Source organism: Populus trichocarpa, chromosome 13 (genome assembly GCF_000002775.5).
Source record: "Populus trichocarpa isolate Nisqually-1 chromosome 13, P.trichocarpa_v4.1, whole genome shotgun sequence".
NCBI classification, from domain to species: Eukaryota; Viridiplantae; Streptophyta; class Magnoliopsida; order Malpighiales; family Salicaceae; genus Populus; species Populus trichocarpa.
Genome location: NC_037297.2, coordinates 8,910,823 through 8,935,301, shown reverse-complemented (window position 1 = coordinate 8,935,301; position 24,479 = coordinate 8,910,823). Strand labels below are relative to the sequence as shown.

Below are 24,479 nucleotides of genomic sequence, written 5' to 3'. Positions count from 1 at the left end.
TAGTTTATTTGTTGGCTTATTTCAAAATAACACATTCTCAGGTTGCATTGTTGTATAATGACAGCAAACTTGCTTCAGAAATTGCTTCCAATCAATACACCATGAAAGAACTAAACATATACAACTAGATTGTCATCTAGTTAGGGAGAAATTGCAGGAGGGTTAGATCAAAATCATCCACATTCCTTCCAGGTTTTAGTTGGTTGATATTCTCACCAAACCTCTCGGTTGCCTCAATTTTCATCATCTTCTTAGCAAGATGGGAATGATGAATATCCATTCTCATCTTGAGGGGAGATGTTGGAATATACAGAATGTGATTGATAAATTAGAGTTAAAGTCTGTAGCTAAATAGAAAGTGGTTACTTGTTAGAGTTAGTTAGAGTTTGTTACTAACATATTAAAGTTAGTTATACCAACAAGTCTATGTATATAACATCATCTTGTAAAGCAAAATCAAAGAAATATCAGAAAGGAGAATTCCTTTCAATTAGAACATATGTTTCCTCTCTAGAGTTCATATTTCTATTTTGTATAGTTTTACATGTTTTCTAGTTTTTCCAGCTAACATAATCATCATCTCTAATAATCTCTGGTCTATATCATCCTTGAAAAGAGTCACCTCATCATTATAGATTTTCAACTTCATCAACTACCACTACAGTCTGGCCTATTGGGGAAATACATATGCGTCCAATTACGATTGTTTTGCCATGCATCGCGAATATGCAGGTGCTAGATTGGGATAGTGGAAACGAGCCAAAACTCCCTCCCCTTACTTTTTTAAGCAGACCTTTTCCAACTTCCTCCGGATAATGGATCCGTCGTTTCTTTTTGTAACCTAAGTCTATTCATCCTTTATTACCCTTGAATGACACAATTCCAGCCTAGTATGGAGACACGCAGACATTAACATGAAAAACATGTATAAAACGAATTACAAATTAGAAAATTTGGCAAGAAACACATATCTCATGGCGTAAATACATCCCAAACTTTGTACGATTTCATAACTGAACATGTTTCCAAATTCCTTATGCACAACTATATAGCTTCTTTTTCTTTTTTCTTTTTCTAAAGATACAGCTTCTTTTTCTTTTTTTTTAAAACGTGTTTGGAAGTATGGTAACAGTTGTTTTTCAAAATGTTTTTCATTCCAAAACATATTAAAATAATAATTTTTTTATTTTTAAAAAATTATTTTTGTTATCAGCACATCAAAAAATCTGAAAACATAAAAAAAAAATCAATTTTTTTTAAAAACACTTCTGAAATACGATGAAAAACACACCAGTGTGCTTATACCACATACAGTGTGAAACTACATTGAAGGCTAGGGAGCAATCCATTATAATCATAACCACTAGACATGGTCAATATCCGGGGTATGAGAATTCATAATGTAGGGAGGGAATCGAGTAAACCGTTTGTAGAGAAGAAGGATGCTTTCTTATTGCTATTAATTTTATGTACAATACTCAAGATTAATGTCACTTTCATCCAACCCGTATTGATGGAACTTCCTCGTCAAAGGGTGTCGTGCTATTATTAGGACGTGGTAAAAAATCTTTTAAACTTGCAGGGGAAATAATAAATGAAAAACAATATATTTATTATAGAGACAAATAGTAAGATAGCAAAAAATAACATATTAAAAATAATAAATGTTGCTGACATATGTTCTCCTAATATCATGACAACTATCGGCAAAGGATATTTCCTCCAACCAGGGATGGAGTAATCATTGAATGCTAAGCTCCATTGCCCCCTACAACAATCACATTTTCATAAGAATGGCTATGACTTCTACCTCTCCTTCTATCTACACCAGACAATTACAATTGATTTTTTAATGTGTATTTAAACTCTGACCTCAACCACATCACCATCTTTGAGCTCTGTATTGGGTAATACCAACTGACCATTAACCAAAACCAGCTTTCCGTCAAATCCCACTCTTCTTGCAGCATCTGCAGCAGTGCTACCACTTCTTAACCTGATTATTTCACCATGAGGCCAACATACAATGACCACTTCCCCCAGGCCACCGGATTCAAGACTACTATAAGACTTCCGCTCATGCTTTGGTTGCCCAAGAATTGCTTCATATCGTAGTTGCTCTTCCCACTGAAGCATTGTCCTTAAAAGACGCACCTGAAAGTAAAACAAAATTCAATCATGAGAATGTTCTGAGCAGCTCCTATCCTATTTAGGCAAGAACATGTGCCTGGGCTCACATGCATGCCTCTGTGGATGGACACTCGTAGGTATCTTATTTGAGCAGACGTAGATTTGTGCGACAGATATTTCTACATTATAAACAGTAAACAAATGAAGATTACATGTAGCTGTATGTAGTTCAGAGTGAATCATTAATCTAACAAGATAGGCTGAGAGCTTGATATTTCCTGATCAATGTTCCAATGTGATTTTTAATTTTTTTATGAATATCATGATGAACTTGTTATGGACCCTTGTTGCTTCTCATTATGGAATTTGAGGGGGAGGGGAGATGAATTCCGTTATCTTTTAATTGGCGGATGATGCAAAATAAATCATGTAATTAGTTAAGCGAGAGAACGGTTTCAAAATCCTTCCCCATTTTTTAAGCTCAGTTTGAAATGATAAGAGAAATGCAACATGTAAAAACTTGTTGCAAATAAAGCATGTTTCACAACACATATTTCTCAATTCACACCTGTGATGTTCCTTAAATAATATGCTAAGCCTTTAGTTGATACTCACTGCCTAGACTTGTTATCATAAAACAGTAGTAAATCATGCATGGAGCTAAAGGAAAATGTGGACATGTGGACGTGTGAGCGAGAGTACAAAAGTGACCAATTTTCAAGACTTCTGAAAGGATCTCTCACACATAATATTTGTACGTGTGTAAGAAACTGAAACTATATGTAATTGATAGAAATGGCAGCAAGACATGAAATTGGGGAAGAATATAAGAATGTCTTTAGTATTTGACCCGTTAGTTATCAGGGTTAAGAAATAACAGGATAATAAAACTAACCTTATTATTGATGCTAGCTTCCATAGAAGTTGAAGCAACAGTGTCTATGTTTGGCCTAGATGCAATAGAATCAACTGGCTTGCCCTCAAAAACAGCAGAAAGAACAGCTCTATATTCAGATTCTTCTTCTTCCATTAGATCAATAACCTGGATGAAGGTTGGCAATAGGCGCTCAAATTGATCTTGCTGCATGATAACATATGAATTCATTCATTTCTCATAGAAAGTCCAATTTTCCACTTAAGTTGGCTAATTTATGATTGTCCATAGATATAAAAGTTCACCAAACGAAGCAAGGGGTGAGTGAGATAATAGACACTTGTAGAAGGGTAGCACAAAACCTAAACGAGAAATATCATGTTTAGACAGTTGTTATTACCACAGTTCTCATAGTTTTACACTCCCACATCTAATTATGATCCTCCATATTTTAAGCAGGTTTTGAAAAGCATTCAGGAAAGAAGCGGGAAAGGGAGAGGAGAGTGGCAGCAATCCTAGCAATCATCTAGTACTCTAGCTAAATCTTCTCCCAACCACACATTTATAACAGCAAGTCAAGGCTCTCAAACAAAAACAGATCTAACTACATTCAATGTGTTTTCTATTGTTTGACCAAGCTCTTCCAGAAGCAAAAGAAAAGAATAAAAGACAGTTTGCAATGGAAGTTCCACCATCATCAGTGCTAATCAAAGACAGGGAAAGAACTACCCCAAGCAGTGAAATTCTGAGGTTGCTTCTTTTAGTTTGAAGCATGAATCATGAATACAATCATTAAACCTACCTCCGAAGCTCCAACAGGAAGGTCAGGTTGCAAAAAAACATTCAGTTTAGGGTGTCTACCTCATTGTAGCAACTGGTGGAAGAAATTGGATACATAACATTGTTTATATAAAAGGTAAGGCTGGTTGAACCAGCTAACCAGTAGATCTGGCACCAATCCATTCCGAATTAATATTTTGATTGTTTAAGCAATTGATCCATTAAAATCTCGATGACTCTAATCTAGATGACCCATCCATGCAAAAGTGAAGCCAAGAAGCCAGGTTTGTAGGTGGAAGTTGGAACTACTAGCAAGAAGCAATGGCAAAGCTCTCTTTTAAAGAGGCAAGGTCCAAACTCCTTTCAATTTTTTATTTGTCAGGGACCTTGCAGTTTAGGAATTAAAATTACCATATGTCCATGTATCATATCAATTTGATTATATATACACACACACACATGAAAAAAAAAAAAAAAAACTATAATTGACTTGACCCCTCCACCACCTGAATTGGACCATTTTAGATCCTCCATCCATGTCCGAAAGTTTGATTGAACGATGTCAGTTGACCAGTTGCTGGCCAATCAGATGTTGACATGTTACAGTCCCACTATAACAAGACTGAAAATTGTCGGATGCCTCTGTGATATGTGAATTTAGCTAAAATAAACCCTCTACTTATAATTTGATCAAATCAAATCCTTTAATTCTAGAATTAAGTTATTTTAAACCCTTCGTCCATGTTTTCCATTAGATTGACTATGATTTGTTAATTGACCAAAGGTAGCCAATTAAAATTGAAATTAAAAATTCAACAAAAAAAATTAAAACACAGAAAAATTAGAAGTAAAATACAATTAAAATTTATTAAGGTCAATAAAATTGGAAATAAAAAAAATGGAGCAATTAATTTTAATACAGGGTGTAGTGCACGTGTCATCATGATATTGGCTATCTTCCATCAATTAACAAATCATGGTCAACGTAATGAAAAACATAAATGGACCCAAAAAATAACTGAAAATCTGAAACCAAAGGGTTCAATTTGACTTGACATTTTTCACAATTTAATCAAATTTAAATCTTGTATTTTTGCTATTTTCTTTTTATAGGGACTATCCCGCCCGCCCTCTACTCCCCTCTTTTATTTGCTAGGTGTATCTTAAATGATATGCATCAAGTTAGATGTGAATTTTTCCTTAAAATGTTTAGTGACCAGTTTTCATTATTGATTTGTCTTCACGCCTAGCACTAGGGTTTGCGTTAATTAGGGTTTCTTGATAAAACAAAATACTTATCGTCCAGAAAATTTTTGTTGTATATTCAAATCGATTTGGGTTAAAAGTTATTTAATCGGTTCGGTTCAAATAAATTTGGGTAGTTACGGGTTTTCCTACTTGTTTTAAGTTTCAATTAGATTATTTCTATAATTTAGAGATAATTTTTGTGTTAATTTCAGTTTCTCATATCGTTTATTAATTCTAGTATATCCTCGTCTTGTCGTAAAGTATCTTGTGAATCATCACAGATCCTTAAGTAAAACACGAGAGTGTAAACACGTGAGGAAATGGGTGAAGAATATATATTTCTTATCAACTAACCAATTTTTTAGATTCAAAGATGGCTAAGTCAAGCAATAACATGGCACCACGGACAAAAGAAAATATGATTGGAACTTAGTTGCGAATTATGAATCAGTGAATGGATCAGAAAGCCAATAAATTTGGAGATAGATTGTATAGGTTGGAGAGGCAGTGTGGTAATGATCAAGATGAGGTTCAAAATAGACCTGAGCAAAGAGAATTTAATATTATAAGGGTTGTTAGATAAGTTAACACCGATGTGGATGAGTTTGTGGCTAATAATGTGGACATGAGTGATATTGATTTTGATAATATGTCGTTGGGCCATGGGAACAGTTTGGACAGCAGCGGAATCATTGGTATGAAGATGATAGATATGATGATAATTTCAACCAAAGAAGTAATTACAGGTATGGTGACCATAATATTGAGTTTGGTGAAGATTTTGATACTATTAAGTTGAAAATACTGGCTTTTTAGAGAAAGAATGATATGGGAGCTTATTTAGAGTGGAAGAAAGTGGAATGGATATTTTTTTTTGTCATAATTATCTAGAGCTCAAGAAAATCAAGTTTGTTGTGATTGTTTTTAATGACTATGTCATTGTGTTGTGAGATTAGTTGATGACAAACCACAAGAAGAATTATAAGAGGCAAATTGATACTTAGAATAAGATGAAATCCATTTTAAGGATGAGATTTGTGCCTAGCCATTACTACAGAGAGTTGTATCAAAGATTGCAGAGTTTGTGCCAAGATACAAAGAGTGTTGATGAGTACTTCAAAGAGATGAAACTTATTATGATTCGGGTTAATGTTGAGGAAGATAGAAAGGCTACTATGGCTAGATTCATGAATGGAATTAATAGTGATATAACTCATATTGTGGAGTTGCATCATTTTGTGGAGTTGGAGGAAATGGTTCATCTGGTCGTGAAGGTGGAGAGATAGCTTAAACAGAAAGGTACCATTCAGCAAAGCCAATGATTACGCCCTTTGGCACCTTGAAAACCTAATGGGAAGGCTAACACCAAGGCTGGTCCATCACAGCCGAATGATGAGGGTAAAAATCGAATACCCAAGAGAGAAGAAAGACATCTTAGGCGCTGGTAAAGGTAACAATGATACTTCTACTTCTCATAACCATGATATTAAATGTTTTCATTATTTGGGTTTAGATCATGTTGCTTCACAATATCTAGACAAAAGAGTCATGGTTATGAAAACCAATAATAAGGTTGAGATTGATGGGGAGGATGAAGAGGAAAAGATGTCACCATTGGAAGATGCTGATGATGTTTGTGTTGAGTATCAGGTTGAGGGAAACACTTGTGATGATGAGAGCACTGAATATGCATGTCAAGGTGGATGATTTGGAAAATCAGATGGAGAACATATTCCACATGAGATGTCATGTTTAGAATAAGGTATGTAACTTTAATTCTAGAAGGTGGTAGTTGCACTAATGTAACTAGTACTAAATTAGTAAAAATGTTAAACTTGCACAATACCAAACATCACATACCTTATAAATAACAGTGATAGAATAATGGTGGTGAGGTGAAGGTGAAAAAACAGGTTTTAGTTGTTTTTTCAATTGGTAACTATTGTGATGAAGTGTTATGTGAAATTGTGTCAATACAAGCTAGTCATTTGTTGCTTGGTAGACCATGGCAGTATAATAGAAGAGTCATGAATGATGGATTAACAAATAAATATTCATTTGAGATAGATGGAAGGCCTAAACTCTTGCACCTTTGACACCTAGGCAAATATTTAATCAGCAACTGAAATTGAAGGAAAAGATGGCTGAAATTAAAGGAAAAGATGGCTGAAAATGAGCTAGTATATCAGGGAGACGCTTGTATATCAAGGAGATCTTCTTTGCTAACAAAGTTCTTCCGAACTTTAATGATGATGCTATTTTTCAGCTTGGTACTCATTTGTTTTCTTCAAGAGATGATCTTCATGTTATAGATTCGAGAAAGAATCCTTTTGAAGAGAGAGGAGATGATATGAATCAGGTTAAGTCCGAATTTTGACTTGAAATGCCTACTAACTAGTTTTGCGAGATCGAGCATATCTCTCAAACCATATATCAGAGCGAGCTGAAAATTTACAAAGAGATACTAGACATATGAAATTATATTGTGGTAAAGTTTCAAGTCAATCAAAGTTCAAGAACATATTATTTAAATTGGTCGAAGTTATTGTTACTGTTTTGGCAGATTCGTCGACAAAGTGTTCTTTCTTGGCTATTTTCAGCCCAATCAATCCAAATCTGTAATGGTTTAATTTTGAACAGCAAATGCAGATTAAATGATACTTATTTAGACCCTAAACTTATGCATGGACTTGGGCTACAAGGATTCCTAATATGGCCTGGATTCATTGAATAATTGGAGTTCATGCTTTGCAAGGATTTCAAATCCCACATCGACTTGATGTGATGGCATCTAAGGAGATCTTTTTCTTAGTTTTTTTTTCTTATTTTGCAGGTATTCCTAGCACATCAAGAAGACTAAAAAGGGGCAATATAAGAAAGAAAATTATAGCAATCAAAACAAAGTTTCCTAGTTGAATGAATTCCTAACACTAAAAGTTTCGACCAAAACACCACTCAGGAGAGCTTGAGATTTTAGCTACATGGAGAAATTCTAGCATGAAAACTTTGTTTTTATTATCCTATTTTATTTATTTGAAGTTGAACAAATATTTTTAATTTGGATTAGTTATGGCCCATTAAATATTGTTTAGGGTTTACTTCATTATTGGACTTATGGTAGTTAATCCTTAGATTGGACCCATTGGCTTGCAATCCAAAAGGGATGCATTAGGGTCATTTAGATGAGACTATATAATTTTTTTTGGAGCCGTAAATTTCAGCAACTTAATGATAATAAACGTGAGTTTCTTCCTTTTGATTGTTTGTGGTAGAACATCTTTTTTCTGCAAAAAAATAAAATAAAATCGTACAGCCACCTTATCGAAAATTAACTGGTTTCGTGGCATCATTTACATACTTCGAGTTGTTAGGTACAGAGTTATATCTGAGTCCAAGTTTATTCCAATACTTTTGGTTCTTATGTATTGGGTTTACCTCTATATCATTATTTTATAAAACCTGGTTTTTCAGCTTTTCGAGTTATATTTCAACTTCATTAAAGGTTACTTGACCACATGATCAAGAAACCCACATCGTTTAGTCCTTGGGGTAATAATCTAGTTCTCATATACAATACATATTTCCATAAACAATAACAACAAAAGGTCAACTCCTTGAGAAAAAGTATAAGTTATAATAAATAACCAATAAAAATTGACACCGACACCAAACAACAGACCCCACTCCACACTCCAACACACCTGTCTTTAAGTCTCTAGCCTCACTTCTAGCTCTTAACAAGCTTTTCCCTCAAAAAAAATAAAAATAAAGGTGGGCTTCATAATTGCGACCAAGTAATCTCTACAAAATTTGGGTTTTGTTTTCTATTTTTTATAATTTAAATTAAAAGATTACAAAATCACAATCTTATTTTATCTTGAGATAACAGTTCTACCAATGCCCTACTGGTTTAACTAGTGACCAATTGACCTAGACTCTTGCTTGGGTAAAGGCCTGCTATAGGGTCAATAACACTAGTACAAGCTAGGGAAATGGGGAAATGGAGCTGAGAGATTATAACACTACCTCCAGTTGCTTTGGGAGAAAGAAAAATCCTTTATAGGAAGCTTTTTTTTAGAAATCACTCATATTTGCATTTGACAACATGTGAAGTGATGAACTACCATTTTTCAAAATACTGTGACTCTCCTTCATAATTCTTATTTGAAAAATGTAAGTTTCACATTATAAAAAAATTTCATGCCATGTTTAAATATCATGGAACAATGAAGTCAGCATTTACCTTTTCTCATCAAGTCACATAAAACATGTATTAAAAAAAAAGGTTCATATTAAACATACCTTGTGGTACATACCATCACGACAAAATGTATACTTTTCAAGGCAAGTACACCAATCACCATGTCCTGGCTCACACCACCACTCGTCAGATACCTAGAAAGCCAAGTCATCAATAAAAGCGCAAGCGGTAATTAACCTCATCATTCATACAAATCTAAGGGTTCTTGTTTCGTGTAAAATATTTTACAAAAAAATTGGTTTGTGTATAATATTTTACAATCAAACTATAAACTAAGTTTATTTTTTAGAAAATATTTTCATATCATAAAGTTCTATAAAATAAGACAGTTATCAAGTAACAATCATCCAAATATTTCAACCAACATCACTTTCACCACTATCACTCTACCACTATCACTACCGCTCTGCTGTTGCTGCCACCATTACCATCGTAGTGGTTGTCATCACCGCCACCACCTCCTCCACTATCACCACCATTATCTTATTGCAACAATCACAATTACAACACATCATCATCATTTTGCTACCACTATATTTTCACATCATTACTATCAAACATTGTAAAATTTGTTCCAAGTGATGGGAAAAGTTGTTTGCAAACAACAAGATTATTATGAAAAATAAAAGACTAAAGAGTTCAAACCCCTAACGGCTCGGAAAATTCCAATCAAACTCTTCTCAAGTTCTTTTCCTCAAAAGCCAATTTCTTTATACTTCACAAAGCATGGCATTTTGAGCATTAAAGAATAAAAGTTTTGGGAGATGTTTAGAATCTCCAAATATCTATCTTGAATATTGTTAAAATTCACTACACGTAATAAATATAGAAAGAGGAGCAGCTCAACCTTCTTATATAATCTTGCATAAGCTTCCCATTGCTTTATTTGAAAAGAAGATCTTCTATCAGCTACTGCTTCAGAAGCTGCCAATCCAAAGCTAACAGCAACAAGCAATTCTCTTCCACCCTTTTCTACTCTGAAATGCAAATATTGGGGAATTTCAACCTCTAAGTCATTATGTTTGGCTATAATGTGATGGGATGAAAAATAATAAGATGGCAAACAATAAACCCACCATGAATGCAACCTATGAATTTAGCTTTGATTCAGGTGAATATTTAGGCAAGGAACAGAAGGAGACAAACATTCAACCCTAAGCTTTAATTTGGTTCCATAAATGCTTTGACAATTCCAAGTAGGAATTTAGTTTAGGTTTTCCAGTGTGCTTTCGATTCCAGCAGCAGCTGTGTCCCAGTAGTAGAGTCGGGGATAATTCCATAATTTTGCAAGTTGCTAGGAATTTCTCTAGCAGAGTCAAGTTTTTTTTTTCCTAGTAGATGTTTTATTCAGACCTTAAATAGGCGGGCTTGTTAACGTTCCTATGTTGGAATCTAAGCAAGAATAACTCGAGCATTATAAATCTGCTTCGTAGTCTTTCAAGTGTAGCAGAAAATTATCATGAATCAAGTACAACCTTTTGCTAGATATGTGAGAAAGCGGTGATACATTTAATCAAAAAGCAATTAATTGAACCTCATGATGAGAGTCTAGTAGTACTCTATCTTGTTTTTAATTTTGCCCAACTTCAGACCCACCTAGTTTGGGACTAAAGCTTTATTGTTCAGACCAGTGTTTTTAACTTTTAAGCACCTAAATCACCATATTCTACAGCACTCGCCTAAAATAATCAACAACTTTCTCTAATTTTTTTCCTGTGAGAGGAAAGAAATCATAGCATACCTGATTATAACAGCAGCAAGTAAGTGACTTCTTTCCACTCTAAGGACAGGATGTCCTGCTTTGAGGGATCTGTACTTTTGAAACTGATCATCTTCCATGGAAGTTTGATCATCAATATCTTTGGAAAGATACGAAGATGCTTCAGTTTCAGATTCATCAGTGCTTCCAATGGAAGACAACGTGTTTCCAGTTTCTTTGTAAAGCCAGTGGGCAGCAAGTCCATGTTCAGCATACTCGTGCATTTTCTGTGAGAGAATAGATATTAATTATTAACAAAACATAGTGTGGCCAAATCAATATATTCACACCCACATAATACTACTTCATTGTTTTTTTAAAAAATTTATCCATCAACCTTTTTTTTTTATCTTTCAATATTAAATTGTTCTGGGAATTGTGTTTGCTTCGCAATTTATTTTTTCCTGTTAGATTATGTAATTATGTACTGGTTTTATTAATTTAATTTTTTTTCTAGATTTCAACCTTCAATATTAGATCCTTAGAAAAGAAGTTATGTAATTTTTTTCGATTTATTTTCTATGAATTTATCTCAATCTCATCACCCAAGTTACGGGTTTAACAAGTTGACTGGAATCTTTTTTTTATTTTTGCTGCTTTTTCTTTTTCTTTTTCTTTTTTTGCCACTTTCTAATTGATCATTTAAAATTAGGCTTCATAATGTTTTTTGATTCATCTCATGACCTAGATCACTGGTTTGGCAAGGTAACTCGGTTGACTCAAGTAGTATTTTTCGTTTTTTTTTTTTTTAATTTAGTTCTCTTTTTTCAATTTCATCTTTCAATATTAGGTTGAGTAGAAATTGGCTTTCATAATTTATTTTAATTTGTTTTATATAGAGTTATCACGATCTCATAACTTATATCACAGATTTAACAAATTAACCCGGGTTGCTTCAATATGTCACTGTCTTAATACTTTTTTAAAAAAATATCATCCAATATGTATTATATTTTAAGTTCATAATTAAAAAGATTATTAAAAAAACATATTATCAATATTTGAATATTTTTTTACAGTAAAAAAATTGATCCAACAGCACTAAAAAATGATCTATTGCAATTTTATGAGCCGTATCACAGAATTGACATTTTAAATTTCACTTCATACCTGTGTTCTTATCTGGACTTCCAAAGGTGCATTATCATTTTAAATTTCACTTCATACCTGTGTTCTTATCTGGACTTCCAAAGGTGCATTATCGGGACCTTGTACTGCAGTGTGTAGAGACTGCAAATGTAAACAAAAAGTTCAGATTTAAAATATGAAAAACACACGCACAAACAGAGTCGACCTTGCTTTATTGAGACACGTAACCAAAAAAATTTAAGTCAAATGCAAATCATGCTAAACTTTGTAAGTAAGAACTACAATAAGACCAAATTAAAAAACAAAAAAAAAAATCAGAGTTTTATTGTACCCTCAGGTTACTATAGATTGAAACAGTAAAATTCTCATGTTGCTCTTACCAAAAAACTCAATAACTTGTCTTAAGTGTAGAACGATTTTTTCATAAGGGTTCATTCATCATTATCAAATTAATTAGAAACAAAATGTCTTCTCATAATTTTTTAGCATGGTAAAATAATTTAATTAATCTTAAAAATAAAAAATATTAAACTTGCATTCAGAAGTGTTTGTCTTTTTCAATTTTTTAACATAGTAAAATGACTTTAATAGCCTTAAAAACAAAAATTATTAAACTTGCTTTTAGGAGCTTTTTAGTAATTTCATCCAGGTTTTTTTATTATAATCAAGTTGGCTTCGAGGAAGTATGGTATTTTGATAAATGTATAATATTATTAAATAAAAAAACTAGCTAGCACATGGCTCACGCCAAATTGTGGAGTTCTTTCCCGCTCTTCAACAACACGTGTAGTGATTGAGGCAACAAATTTATCAACGGCAGCCTCTTCTTTCTTCTCCTCTATTCTCTCTCCACCCCATTGAAATTCGCGCTAGCCCTTCAAAAATTCAAAATTGTCCTCTTATTTATTGATATTTTAATTTTGATCCTCATTTTTTTTTTTTTGTCCCTTTTGTCAAATTTCAATTTGTTTTCAATTTCATCCTTGGGTCTATAATTAGGATTTGTTATTTTTTTCAAATCTGGTAGTTATTTTTTTATTTTAATGTTTTTTTTAATTGTTTGGTGAATTTAATTTTTCTTTTCAATTTTACCTTTCAATTCAAAATTCTAAGTTGTCCTCTCATTTATTTTTATTTTACATTTGATCCTCTTTCTCATATAATTGAATTGTTTTTTTTTAATTTTATCCTTCGATATTTTATTTGTTGGGAATTAACTATGGTTTTTCCGGATAGGATGTTCCCAGTTTAGTAATTTGAGTCATGAATTTGAAAAGTTAATACGAATTGGCATCGTTTTTTTTTTTTTGCGCTTCTTTTTTCAATTTCATTGTTCAATGTTTGGCCAATTAACCTGGCTATTTTTTTTGGATCATTTTTTTATATATTATTTTGGTTTCATCCTTCCAAATTGGGTTCCCTTTAAAATTAAACTTTGTAATTTTTCCTGTTTTGACTTTTATATCAGACTCGCAAGGTTTGGCGAGCTTACCTGGGTTTGCAGGTATTTTATTTTTTTGAGCTTTTTTATGTTGACTTTTTTTTATTTTAGCCTTCTACATTTGGATTGTTGGGGATTGGTTATCCTTATTTTTTTCAATTTGCTTTTTATAAGGCTGGCCCAGCCTCAAGACTCAAGTTGAGAGTTTGGCATGCTAGCTCAGGTCAACTCGAGGCTTTTCTTTCTTTCTTTCTTTCTTTAAAACAGACTTGCAGCACTTGAGCATCGATTTTTTATGTTACAGAAAAATCAACCCGGACCACGATAAATCACAGGCCACAAATCTAGTACATACTAATCATAATCCTTTTAGAACTTGCATTGTACTGTGGAGGGATTGCAAATGTAAATAAAAGTTAAGATTTAAAATATGACAAGACATGCGCGTGCGGAATAGACCTAGCTTTATCGAGACAAATAGCCAAACAAACGTCAAGTCAAATGCAAATCATGCCAAGTTTTGTAATAAGACCAAATACATACTATTCCTTTTAGACCAATTTCATGCTCACTGCATGCAAGATTATTAAAAGCTATTCATTTAAGGAGAGATATCATAACAAAAGCATTCTAGAGAGTATAGGGCAAGAATCTTATGTTTCACTTTTCTTATTCCTATTGAGTTTGTGCTTTGACTTTGGTGCATAAGGAGCCTAAATAGACATTCTCCAGGGATTGGTTTTAATTGATCAAATAAACTGATTTTTCATGTTTGGTTACCTTCAGGTTTGTTTCCTTTATCATTTGGTTCTATGTTTCACTTACCCAAGTTGAGAAAATGTATAATGAAAGTAATTATACCCTCACGTCTTGAGATTTAGTGGACATCTTTATACATCAGAATGTCATTTGAAATGGGGTAAGGTTTTGTTATCAGTAGCAGCAGCAGCAGTAGCTATATGCCTAGATTGAAGAATTCAGAAAGATCATCATTTCGTTAGTCTGTAGGCCTAGATTGGTTTTATGAGTACGTCACTTGATAATAAATAGGCTCCTCAGCTGCTGGTCAAAAATGTAATAACAATGTATCTAGGCTTTAGTCATTACATCTTTCCCTAGACTATATTAGAGAACTAAAATTCCATTCTAAAACCTCCTTTCTTCTCCCCTTTGTTTCGAGTGTGTATTTATGGCTCTATGGAAAAGATGGATGGAATTTAATGCTAATTGATTTTTCAGTGACTTCTCTATAGCTAGTAGCAAACATTTATATGTCTGTCAGACTATAGCGTTCTTGAATGCAACAATAGACCTACTTATCTGAATAAGCATTTAATAGCACTTATTGACTCATTTCATATATATTTATTACCTGATAACCACTAGGCTTTGGATTAATAATGTAATCATCAAGTTCACCATCTATTGGAGTCCAAAGCCTGCGAAGGAAGATAGAAAGACATAACCCATTATCTGGTCACAATCAGTACAGACCGAGACAATTCATAGATAGCTAGATAGATGAGAAAGACAGGAACCAGTCCTTTTTATGAAATGCATAAAATATGCCAATATATTCAAAGTAATTGATAAAGATGTATAGACTTGAGGGGTCAAAAAAAACCCAGAGCTAACACTACCAAGCTTTGTAGTAACCTCGTCCAAGTAACATTACCACTAGAATAAATCATAAATGATGCCAACATACCTCAACTGACAAGTGGCAAGTATGGTTAATAATTGGTCATTCCATATGAGTTAGACGCAAATACGAGCTGTTCAGCTAGCATGTAATGGATATAGATGAACATGTTCATGTACCTATGCACAATGTCAAGAAGACTGTAGCAACATTGAATAGCAGGTCCATGTAAAGTTCCATTTTTGTCTCCAACAACCACTCTCAAAGCACGGGCATCATATACTTTATTGATGCTGACATCTTTCCGTTTCATCTAGAGGAAGCAAAGATAGAAACGTGTTCTAATATAATCAAATGAAAACTCTCTGTGAGAACTTGAGCAATGAAAATAAGGCCACTGTCCCATATAACTTTAACTAGCAATGAAAAGAAAATGGTTAGGAACACTCAATTTAAAAGATGTAGAGAATATTAAAGGCCAGACAAAATAATGAATCACCATCAATGGCCTGAGAATACTCTTTCAACATTTATAACAGCGAAACTTCCAAAGGAGTACTAAGGACTGAGTTGCAAGTGTTACTCCCAGTATTCACTCGTACAAATCAAGCAATACACATCCAATCTGCACCTACTCCCACACAATTATGCTTTCAATAACTTTATTGGGATATCCAATCTTCCTCGATTCAAATTGAAATCACCAATGCATCCCTCAAGAACAACAGAAACTATAGTTAGCTGGTTTACTACCTCATTCCTTTAGACTACTTGCTAGACCTATAACACACTATTAACTACGTAAATTCTGAATGCAAATGCATTGTCAAGAAAACATATAGAATATGCTCATGAACTACAACAAAGCAAAAGCCTCAAAGCAAAACTCATGGCAACAAAAATCAATTCTCAAGTGGCAAAATTATTAAATCTTGGAAAAGTATAGAGAAGCTTGGAAATACCAGCCTCAAGTTAGTATCACTGATTTTATAATGTGACAAACCTTGCTATAGATGCTATACAAGCTTTTCAGTCTGCTAGATAAAGTTACTTCCATTCCAGGAACATAACTGCAAGCATGGTAGAATCCATTGCATGAGTTTTACTGTCATTGCAAAGCATAAGATAAGAATAAAAATTGTCAATCTTCTGGAATGATATACAAGAAATGTGAATGAGAAAAGAAGTCATACGAAGTTGATATAAATAGCTCCCGCTCCAACATTTCCTCGCAAACAGCAAGAGATGCTAAAGCAATTCCAGCATCCTGCACAACCTTGGGTCGTGTTTGAGTCTCTGATGTTAGGCCAAGATCATTAAGAAATTTAGACCGTTTTCTTCGATCTAGCAAGATATCAAAAGGCACTACAGCTTCTAAAAGATCCTGCACACCGACAATAATTGAATAAAAATGACTTGTGGACAACTAATATAGCCACTTCAAAACTATTGCAACCTTGTACAAAAAGTGTAACCATACAAAAATAATTGTGACAAATTCTATCTATCATTAATGCAATGAATCATTAAATGATAAACATTTGAGACATATAGTAATAGAAATAACCCATAATTTAAAGGAAATGAGACAAAAGGTAAGATACTATTTTAGAACAAACCAAATGGATGCTTAATTAAATCCAAATATCAAGGACAACAAAAAATATGGCATTGACCTTTTATCTCCCAAAATCTCTATTTTCCTTCGTTATCAAAGGCAAGAGGATAGAGTACTTGCCAACAATTCAATAGTTACCTTCATGGTCGAGACATCTTTGTCAATTGTCACAGAATTTTCACAACCAAGAGTTGAATTTTTCTCATTCCAAGCTATAATTCTTCTCAGATATCCAGGTCTATTGCTAGAGCTCCACATGGAAGATAGGTCAGCCCGCATTTTTTGAAATAGCTGTGGCTGCATGCCGTAACATCAAGCAAATTGAGAATGTTATTAGAGAAAATCAGAGAAGAAAAAAGAAAAGAAAAGATGTACAAAAACTAATTGAGAAAGGGAAATCATTGTTTCCGTACTTTTTATTGTAACAGTATTTTTTTTTTTTTTTGTTGCTTTTTTCTTTAATTTTAAATTTAGTTTTTTTAAATTTTGCTATTTAATATTACATTTATTAGAGATTGAGCTTTGTGATTTATTTCGATTAACTTTCTATAGGGTTGTCATAGTGTCATGACCTAGGTCGCGGCTTCTACAAGTTAACTTGTTGTTTTTTTTGTCTTTTTTTGTGATTTAATTTTTGTTTCAATTTCATCCTTCAATAATAGATTGATTAGGAGTTAAACTTCATAGTTTGTTTCAGTTTGCTTACTATGGGTTACTCTAGTCTTAACGTGTTAATCCAGGTTGATATAGGTTTTTATTGTGTTCTTTTTTAATTGATTTTTTTTTTAATTTAATCCTTCAACACTGGATTGATTGGGAATTGAACTTCATAATTTGTAATGATTTACTTTCTATTGGGTTATCCCGGTCTTATGACCCAAGTTTGGCGGGTTGACTTAAGTCATTTTTTTATCCTTTCTTTAATTGATTTTTTTTCAATTTAATCCTTCAACATTGGGTTGATTGAGAATTGAACTTCAAAATAATTTTTAATTTGCTTTTTACGAAGTTATCACGGTCTCATAGCTCAGGTTATTGATTTTACATGTTAACCTAGGTTAACTCAGGTCAATTTAATATATTATAATCTCAATATTTAAAAAATAAGATGTCGTCTAGAATTTTTTTTGCGTTAAACTATGTTTTTTTCTAGTTGTCCAGGTTGTTGAACTTGTCAAGTCGACCAAGTCAAATTGGATAAATCCCTACATGATTTAGTTTTTTTTTCCTTCTTGATAACACGTTAGCAATACCTAAATATTTTTTAAACATTTAAAAAAAATAATCTGACCTGCAGCGTAACAAGAATAAATATTCTAGTACTATCCTAAACTTGATCGTCACAACAATACGAGGTTTCCAACACAATCAGATCTGCAATTTCATTGTATTTAAATTTTCAATTGCTATTTTGGTGCGGATACCAGACCCGAGACAGTTCACACAAGCATATGACCTTCGATGATGGAGGATAGTCCAATTATTGTTCATTGGTTGGGAAATTAGGGTTTAGCTTATGTTACTAGGTTTAATTTATTTGAACTTTCATTTTGGTTTTTTTATTAAGTTTGATGTTATTTTATTTTGGACTTTAGTTTATTTTTTGTAGGCTTTTGGTTTAATTGTTAATTGATTTTGGGTTTTATTATTTAAAAATAATTTTTTGACATTATAGTTAGATTATGATAAATTAATAAAAAAGTTAGACTTTTGTTTTTTCAACCCTGATTTTTCCTCTCCTTCATCTACAATTTTCTTTTCTTCAGCCACTTTCTTCTAATTTTAAGCTTTTCTTCTTTAATTTTACCTTTTTTAAAATATTTTTTTTATCCCGTGTCATTTTTGGTATCAGAGCAAAAGTTTTTTTAGTTATTCTCACAACTAAACTAAGTGGTTAACAGGAAAAAAAAATCAGTCACTACTTTACAAACCAATAGCCCTTCTCCCTTCTGTCTTTGTTTTGTGCAACAATCAGCAGCCATCAAAAAGAAAACAATAGGAAAAAGCCAGCCAAAATTTCTTCATAAACTAGCAGACAACTTCCCAAAACAGTAGCAGCACTCCAGCAGACTTTTCATGCCAGATTGTCTCCTTATATCAGTTGACAAATCTTCTCATACCAATTGATGTGACGTATAGCGTGGATAGAACTAAAGTTCTTAATCTCTAAAGATTACAGACCTAAACTGTAGAGAAATTTAAAGAATAAACTCTAGTATTTTATAAAATTTAAATAATCATCTGAATCTCCATAAAATAAACTAGACATTTTTATTTATACTAATTCTAGATTTAAAATTTTTTATAGAAAATAATTTCTAATTAAAATTTACATAACTAATAGAATTCATCTATCTAGCATTATGATTTCTAAATAGTAAAATATTAATTAAACTAAAAGTCCTAATTTAAAGAGGAAAGAGAATCAAAATACAAAAAAAACAATCTCACACAGTAACTTTTGAGGCTTATTTGAAGACCTTTTCAATCTTCAATCATCATGAAATTTTAACCCAAAAGCAAACAGGGCCTTCAAAATTGTCTGTCAATATTTCAATTCGATCCAACGATCGAATTAAAAGTTATGTTTGATTTACCAAACTGCATTTTGGACTCTTCCTAAACTCCTCAAAACCTAGAAAATCTTAATCATTAATGAAAGAATATAATAGATGTTATTAGGCCAAGAATATTCAATAAATTTCCTCTTTATTCAAGCACTTTGCTTATAGGAGTTTCAACATCCATTACTAAAATTACTAGTTTATCATGCTGTTTTCCACACAATCATAGTAACCACAAATTATAAATTTATGCATTTAGATTAACCTACATATGCAATTGGCTTATCATCAATGTTAATGCACTTCACAACAATCAACAAAAATTGTGAGGAAACCTGAAGAACTGCAAAGCATAAATCTTCCAACTCTGCTTTCAATGCCCACAAACCCAGTCTGGAAGCAAGTGAGCACCAGATAAGCAAGGTCTCTTCAGCTACAGCTCGAGCCTTTGAAGGTTGCAAGGCATAACTACAATAAATAAATAAAAAAACATTATCGAGAATTGTGATTAATATAGTAGACTCGCTTGCAAAAGGCATCTTCAAAAATAAAAACAGCATATGATTTATTATCATATTGTCTCAAACCATAAAGAACCTAGAAGCAAACCACCACGTCCATCAACAATAAGGAAGAGGAAAGAATTTAAATATTTGAGAATTTTTCAACATTTTTTATTTTTGAAAAAAAAAGGACCTCTCTTAGAATAGACATAGATTGTGGATATTAACAGAAGTTGAGTCCATACATGGTTCTCATGTTGTGAAGACGATCTGCAAGCTTGATGAGCACCACACGTGGATCATTAACCATGCCCAAGAGCATCACTCGTAAATTATTTGCCTTGATACGTGAACAGTAAAATTAAGGGAGTTAGAAAAAATTTGTAAATCTTTGTGGGAAAAAAAAAGATAACTATTGTAGATATGTGGTAAAAAAAAGAAGTATATAATATGAAATGAATTATGAGAAAAGAAAACATTTTTTACACCAAATGACATTAAATTAACCATGATGATTGACACTCGTCAAAGGACTAATTAATTTTTTTAAACAAGAGGGATTATTTAATTCATTTTGCAAAACTAAAGGGAATAATTTATAATTTACTCCACATTGATGCTGATTATGATAATCACAGAATAATAAAACTCTAGTATTCTCTGTCAATAAGCAAAATAAAATTTTCACAATGCAGACTACACATTGGATACCTCATCATGACCGAGGGTACCCTGGTTCACATTTAGCCTACGATGTCTCCTTAGCAGCTGGAAAAAAAAAAAAAGGTGAATAGTAACAGCTGAAAATCGTACCAATCTTAGAGTACATAGACCTATAGAAATTAGGACAATCACCATATGAGAAAACAGAGGAAAGTAATTTGTTTACAATATTAGGGAAAGAATAGTACAAATAGTTTAAGTTTATTGTGGCCATGAGGTTAAGTGATTACAATTTGCAACTCTAAACTATCTATTTCAATCAACGTCAGCATGGCTTCCTTTTTTTCCCCTGAGCTGTTATCGAGACTATTTCCATCCATATGATCTTAAATTTCATAATTCATAGAATATTAAAATCTTTGTTTTTGCATCAGTGTTGAAGCAACATGGTCAAGAGGAGTGCCAACTTTCCCCCCGGGTTAATTACTAACAGAATATGTGGTGCATTAAATCAAAATTATTTGACCCTTATGTGTGTGTATATCTGATCTTATGCTTAAAGGCAAAGGGAAGACAAAATGCTAGACACTGAAATGAGAGTGAAATAAAGGAAACAAAAAATAGCGGTGACAAAACATAAGAATTTAAATTATTCTGTTCAGTTAATCCATTAATCTTCTTACCCTTTGTTTTTCTTTCATCATTTATTTTTTTACCAACTACTACTATTTCCTTTGTCACTACTTATATGAGTGCTTACTTTGAAAGTTGTCGGAGCCATATACATGACTGTGATAGCTAATTTCTGTTACTTCAAACTTTTTTAAGGAAAAGATAAGACTAAGTTTTGATTATGGATCATTATTTGAACAAGTAACAGGGGAGCAATTTAAATTTATTCATATTGTTTTATAGAACTACATATAGTTATAGAGGATAGATCTTTTATAAGCAACTTCATGTGCAAGGTCAAATATAAAATATATTATTTGTATATGCTTTGTATGAGAATTATTTGTGATGGTATATAGTTTTGCTAACAATATAACTATTTATGAGAATGTCTTAATTTTTCTCTAACGTAGAACCACAACAAGATCACCAAATCAAGACACACTTAATCTTGAGTTAACCAAAGTAAGAGAGACACCCTCAGACTTGGAGAAAACTCTTGGTTTTTATTTCAATCAATAATAATAAGTTGAACGGAATATTTGTCCAGGGTGTTTATTTATATGCACCCAATAAAATAAGAAGTCTTAAAGTAGGGAACTAAAATATTAAAATTAAATCTTATGTTTCTTTCTAAAATATGTAGCCTTAAAAATCTATTATATGGGCTTGCATCATTCCCCTTTTTCACCAAAACTTTTTCATGGCATCTCTAATTATCCTGAAAGGACCTCTTCTCCAATGATGAAAATGGATAAAGAACGCATCTCTCATGCAACATTTCTGGAGAAAGGCAAGGAACTGAAAAGGACATCCTCAGATGCATTTATCTTTCCAATTCTAGAAACAAACTGTCGTATTAAAATTTATTGTTAAATCCAATGCAAAATGATTTCCGTACCTCTTCAAATCCCCAAATCAGTTCATTAAAAAGCCTAGCTCCACCTATCCTCAAATGTCAATTTTCCAAAAACAAATGACTTAGAGAGTAGTATACGGATCTTTTTATTCATCTACAAAAGGCAACTATGGTCTATGGGTTGACAGCAAAATGAAAGCATCCCTTTAGGCCAAAAATCACTATTTGTCTCTGTACTATCGACTTTCAGTCATATCACTCCCTCTACTCAATTTTAATCCATACCAGCTCTTCTACTTCAACTTTTAGGACGTGAAAACCCTTCCATCCATCTCCATGACAGAACTTTGTTAGTTTAACCTCACATCGTAAGTTGATTTAGCATTGAACAATCAAGTGTTGCCACATGGAATGAAAGTATTAATTTTTAAATTTTAAATTTCAAAAATTATTTTTCTTTTTTTCCCTTTATTACAAATAATCCTGATTGGTTTTTTATTATTTTTTAATTCCAAAAATTATTTTCATGTCACATGGAAGCACCCGACTAGTCAACGCTAAGCCAACTAATAGTATGAGGTCAAGCTAATGGAGTTCCATCGTGGAGAAGGATGGAAAGGTTAGTTCATCCTATATGTTAAAGGGCTGGTATGTAACAAAATTGAGTAGAGGGGTTGATATGATAGGAATTCAATAGCAAAGGGGAACACAATGGTTTTTTGCCCATCCCCTTAACCTTGACCCCGGAAAAAAAGGTATACACAGTTCCACAAGGTTGAATTCTACAATACTTGCCAACCAGAATCAATAAAGTTCACATTCCAAAATTGAAAAGAAAAGGAATGGGAGAGGAGGAGTTTACAAATATAAAATTATTACCTGATTTATGTAACTAATTTTGGAAACACCAGCTACTAACTTTGCCACATCCTCACCAAAGTTTTCTTCTATACTGAGTAAACTCTCGCTTGTATCTTCAACCACATCATGGAGAATCCCAGCAACAAGTGTGTCGATGGCCTGCAGCGGGCTTTAAAATATAAGCAAGAGACTCAATGCAATCATAAAATAAGTACAAAAATACACGAAAATCAAGTGGGACACTAACAACAAAGTAGAATAATGGAAGTGGTGTTCATCATGTGGTTATTTACGAGTGCAGGAAAGAAGAGAAAAGAAAGGTACAACAACATGAATCAGGAGTTAGTATTAGAAAGCATACTCGTTTGCCAGTAGATGGAACCAACATAGCCAAGATTCTAGCAGTATGGATACAGTGAGTGAAATAAGGGTCTCCAGTTTTGCGAAACTGGCCATGGTGAGCTTTCTTAGCAAATGCAATAGCCTTAACCACCTGCCTTCACAAATTTAATTCAAAGCGGTTTTTTTTACAGGTAGCAAAGAAAGAAGCAACGGTGATTAAAACAAGCAACAAGAAACCGAACCAACCTTGGCCTCATTAAATATCGGGTACCCAGTCACATCAACCCCGTCCACTATAAAACAACCTGTATGTCTAGACTTTTAGTCATTAGCTCTATTTCTATTCTATTCTCTTTTTTAATTTTATGAATTAATCAATAATTTTACCAGGTTGTTCTTCTCCTTTGGGCCATAAAAAATCCACCCTGGTGGAAAGGCAAGCGCCGGAGGCAATAGCGACGGCGGTAACAGCTACGTGAGTTATTGCAGAGGTAACTGCACCATGGAGGTAGCCAGAACCAGAGGAGGCGACGGCGGCAGCGATGACGTTGGCGGAAACGGGGGCAATTTGGTCAAGAAGGCAGCGGTATTTGTATTTCGAGGAATTAGAGGAGCGGAAATGGAGGCTGTATCGGTGAAAGAGAGACGGTGACGTTTTTAGGGTGATGAACATCGTGGAGATTTGAGTTTGGCATGAGGGAGAGGGAGAGATGATGGGCATGGAAATGTTGTTATTAATTATTACTCTATTGTATTGGAGTTGGTTGGGGTTTTTCTTTCTATCAAAGGGGAAACGAAGGAATATCAAGGGAGTCTTTTGCCGATAGAAGTTTTTAAAAGTTCTGAGATATTTTTATTATTATTATTGAATTGTTTTAATGTATTAATATTAAAAATAAATTTAAAAAATATATAAAAAATATTATTATAATATATTTTTAAATAAAAATATATTTTAAAAAATAATTATTATTATTATTATTATTTTAAACAATCATGTATCATTTTTTTTTATATTTAAAAATGTAATAACGATTCTTTTTTAAAGTATTTTTTATTAAAAAATAATAATTATTATTATTATTATTTTAAACAATCATGGATCATTGTTTTTATATTATTATTTTTGATATTAACACATCAAAATAATTTAAAATATAAAAAACATTTATA

General features: G+C 32.8%; 1 protein-coding gene across 3 annotated transcripts; it reads right to left on the bottom strand.

The window, feature by feature from the left end:
* Positions 1 to 1,591: 1,591 nt before the first annotated feature.
* LOC18104289 (uncharacterized) lies at positions 1,592 to 24,104 on the bottom strand. 3 transcript variants are annotated; one of them, XM_024583702.2, is made up of 18 exons: positions 23,694 to 24,104; positions 23,553 to 23,611; positions 23,326 to 23,457; positions 22,983 to 23,123; positions 20,621 to 20,677; positions 20,155 to 20,249; positions 19,742 to 19,874; positions 16,981 to 17,139; positions 16,418 to 16,608; positions 16,228 to 16,294; positions 15,404 to 15,537; positions 14,955 to 15,021; positions 12,220 to 12,282; positions 11,035 to 11,279; positions 10,141 to 10,270; positions 9,335 to 9,427; positions 3,026 to 3,211; positions 1,592 to 2,154 (listed from the first exon to the last, which is right to left on the bottom strand). In XM_024583702.2, exons 1-18 carry the CDS (start codon positions 24,025 to 24,027, stop codon positions 1,861 to 1,863), a joined length of 2,580 nt encoding a protein of 859 aa, XP_024439470.2. In that variant the 5' UTR covers positions 24,028 to 24,104; the 3' UTR covers positions 1,592 to 1,860. The 3 variants fall into 3 exon arrangements, with proteins under 3 accessions (XP_024439470.2, XP_024439471.2, XP_024439472.1); XM_024583703.2 differs by having other exon boundaries at positions 3,026 to 3,172; XM_024583704.1 differs by having other exon boundaries at positions 23,326 to 23,461; positions 23,694 to 23,784.
* Between the last annotated feature and the right edge of the window lie 375 nt (positions 24,105 to 24,479).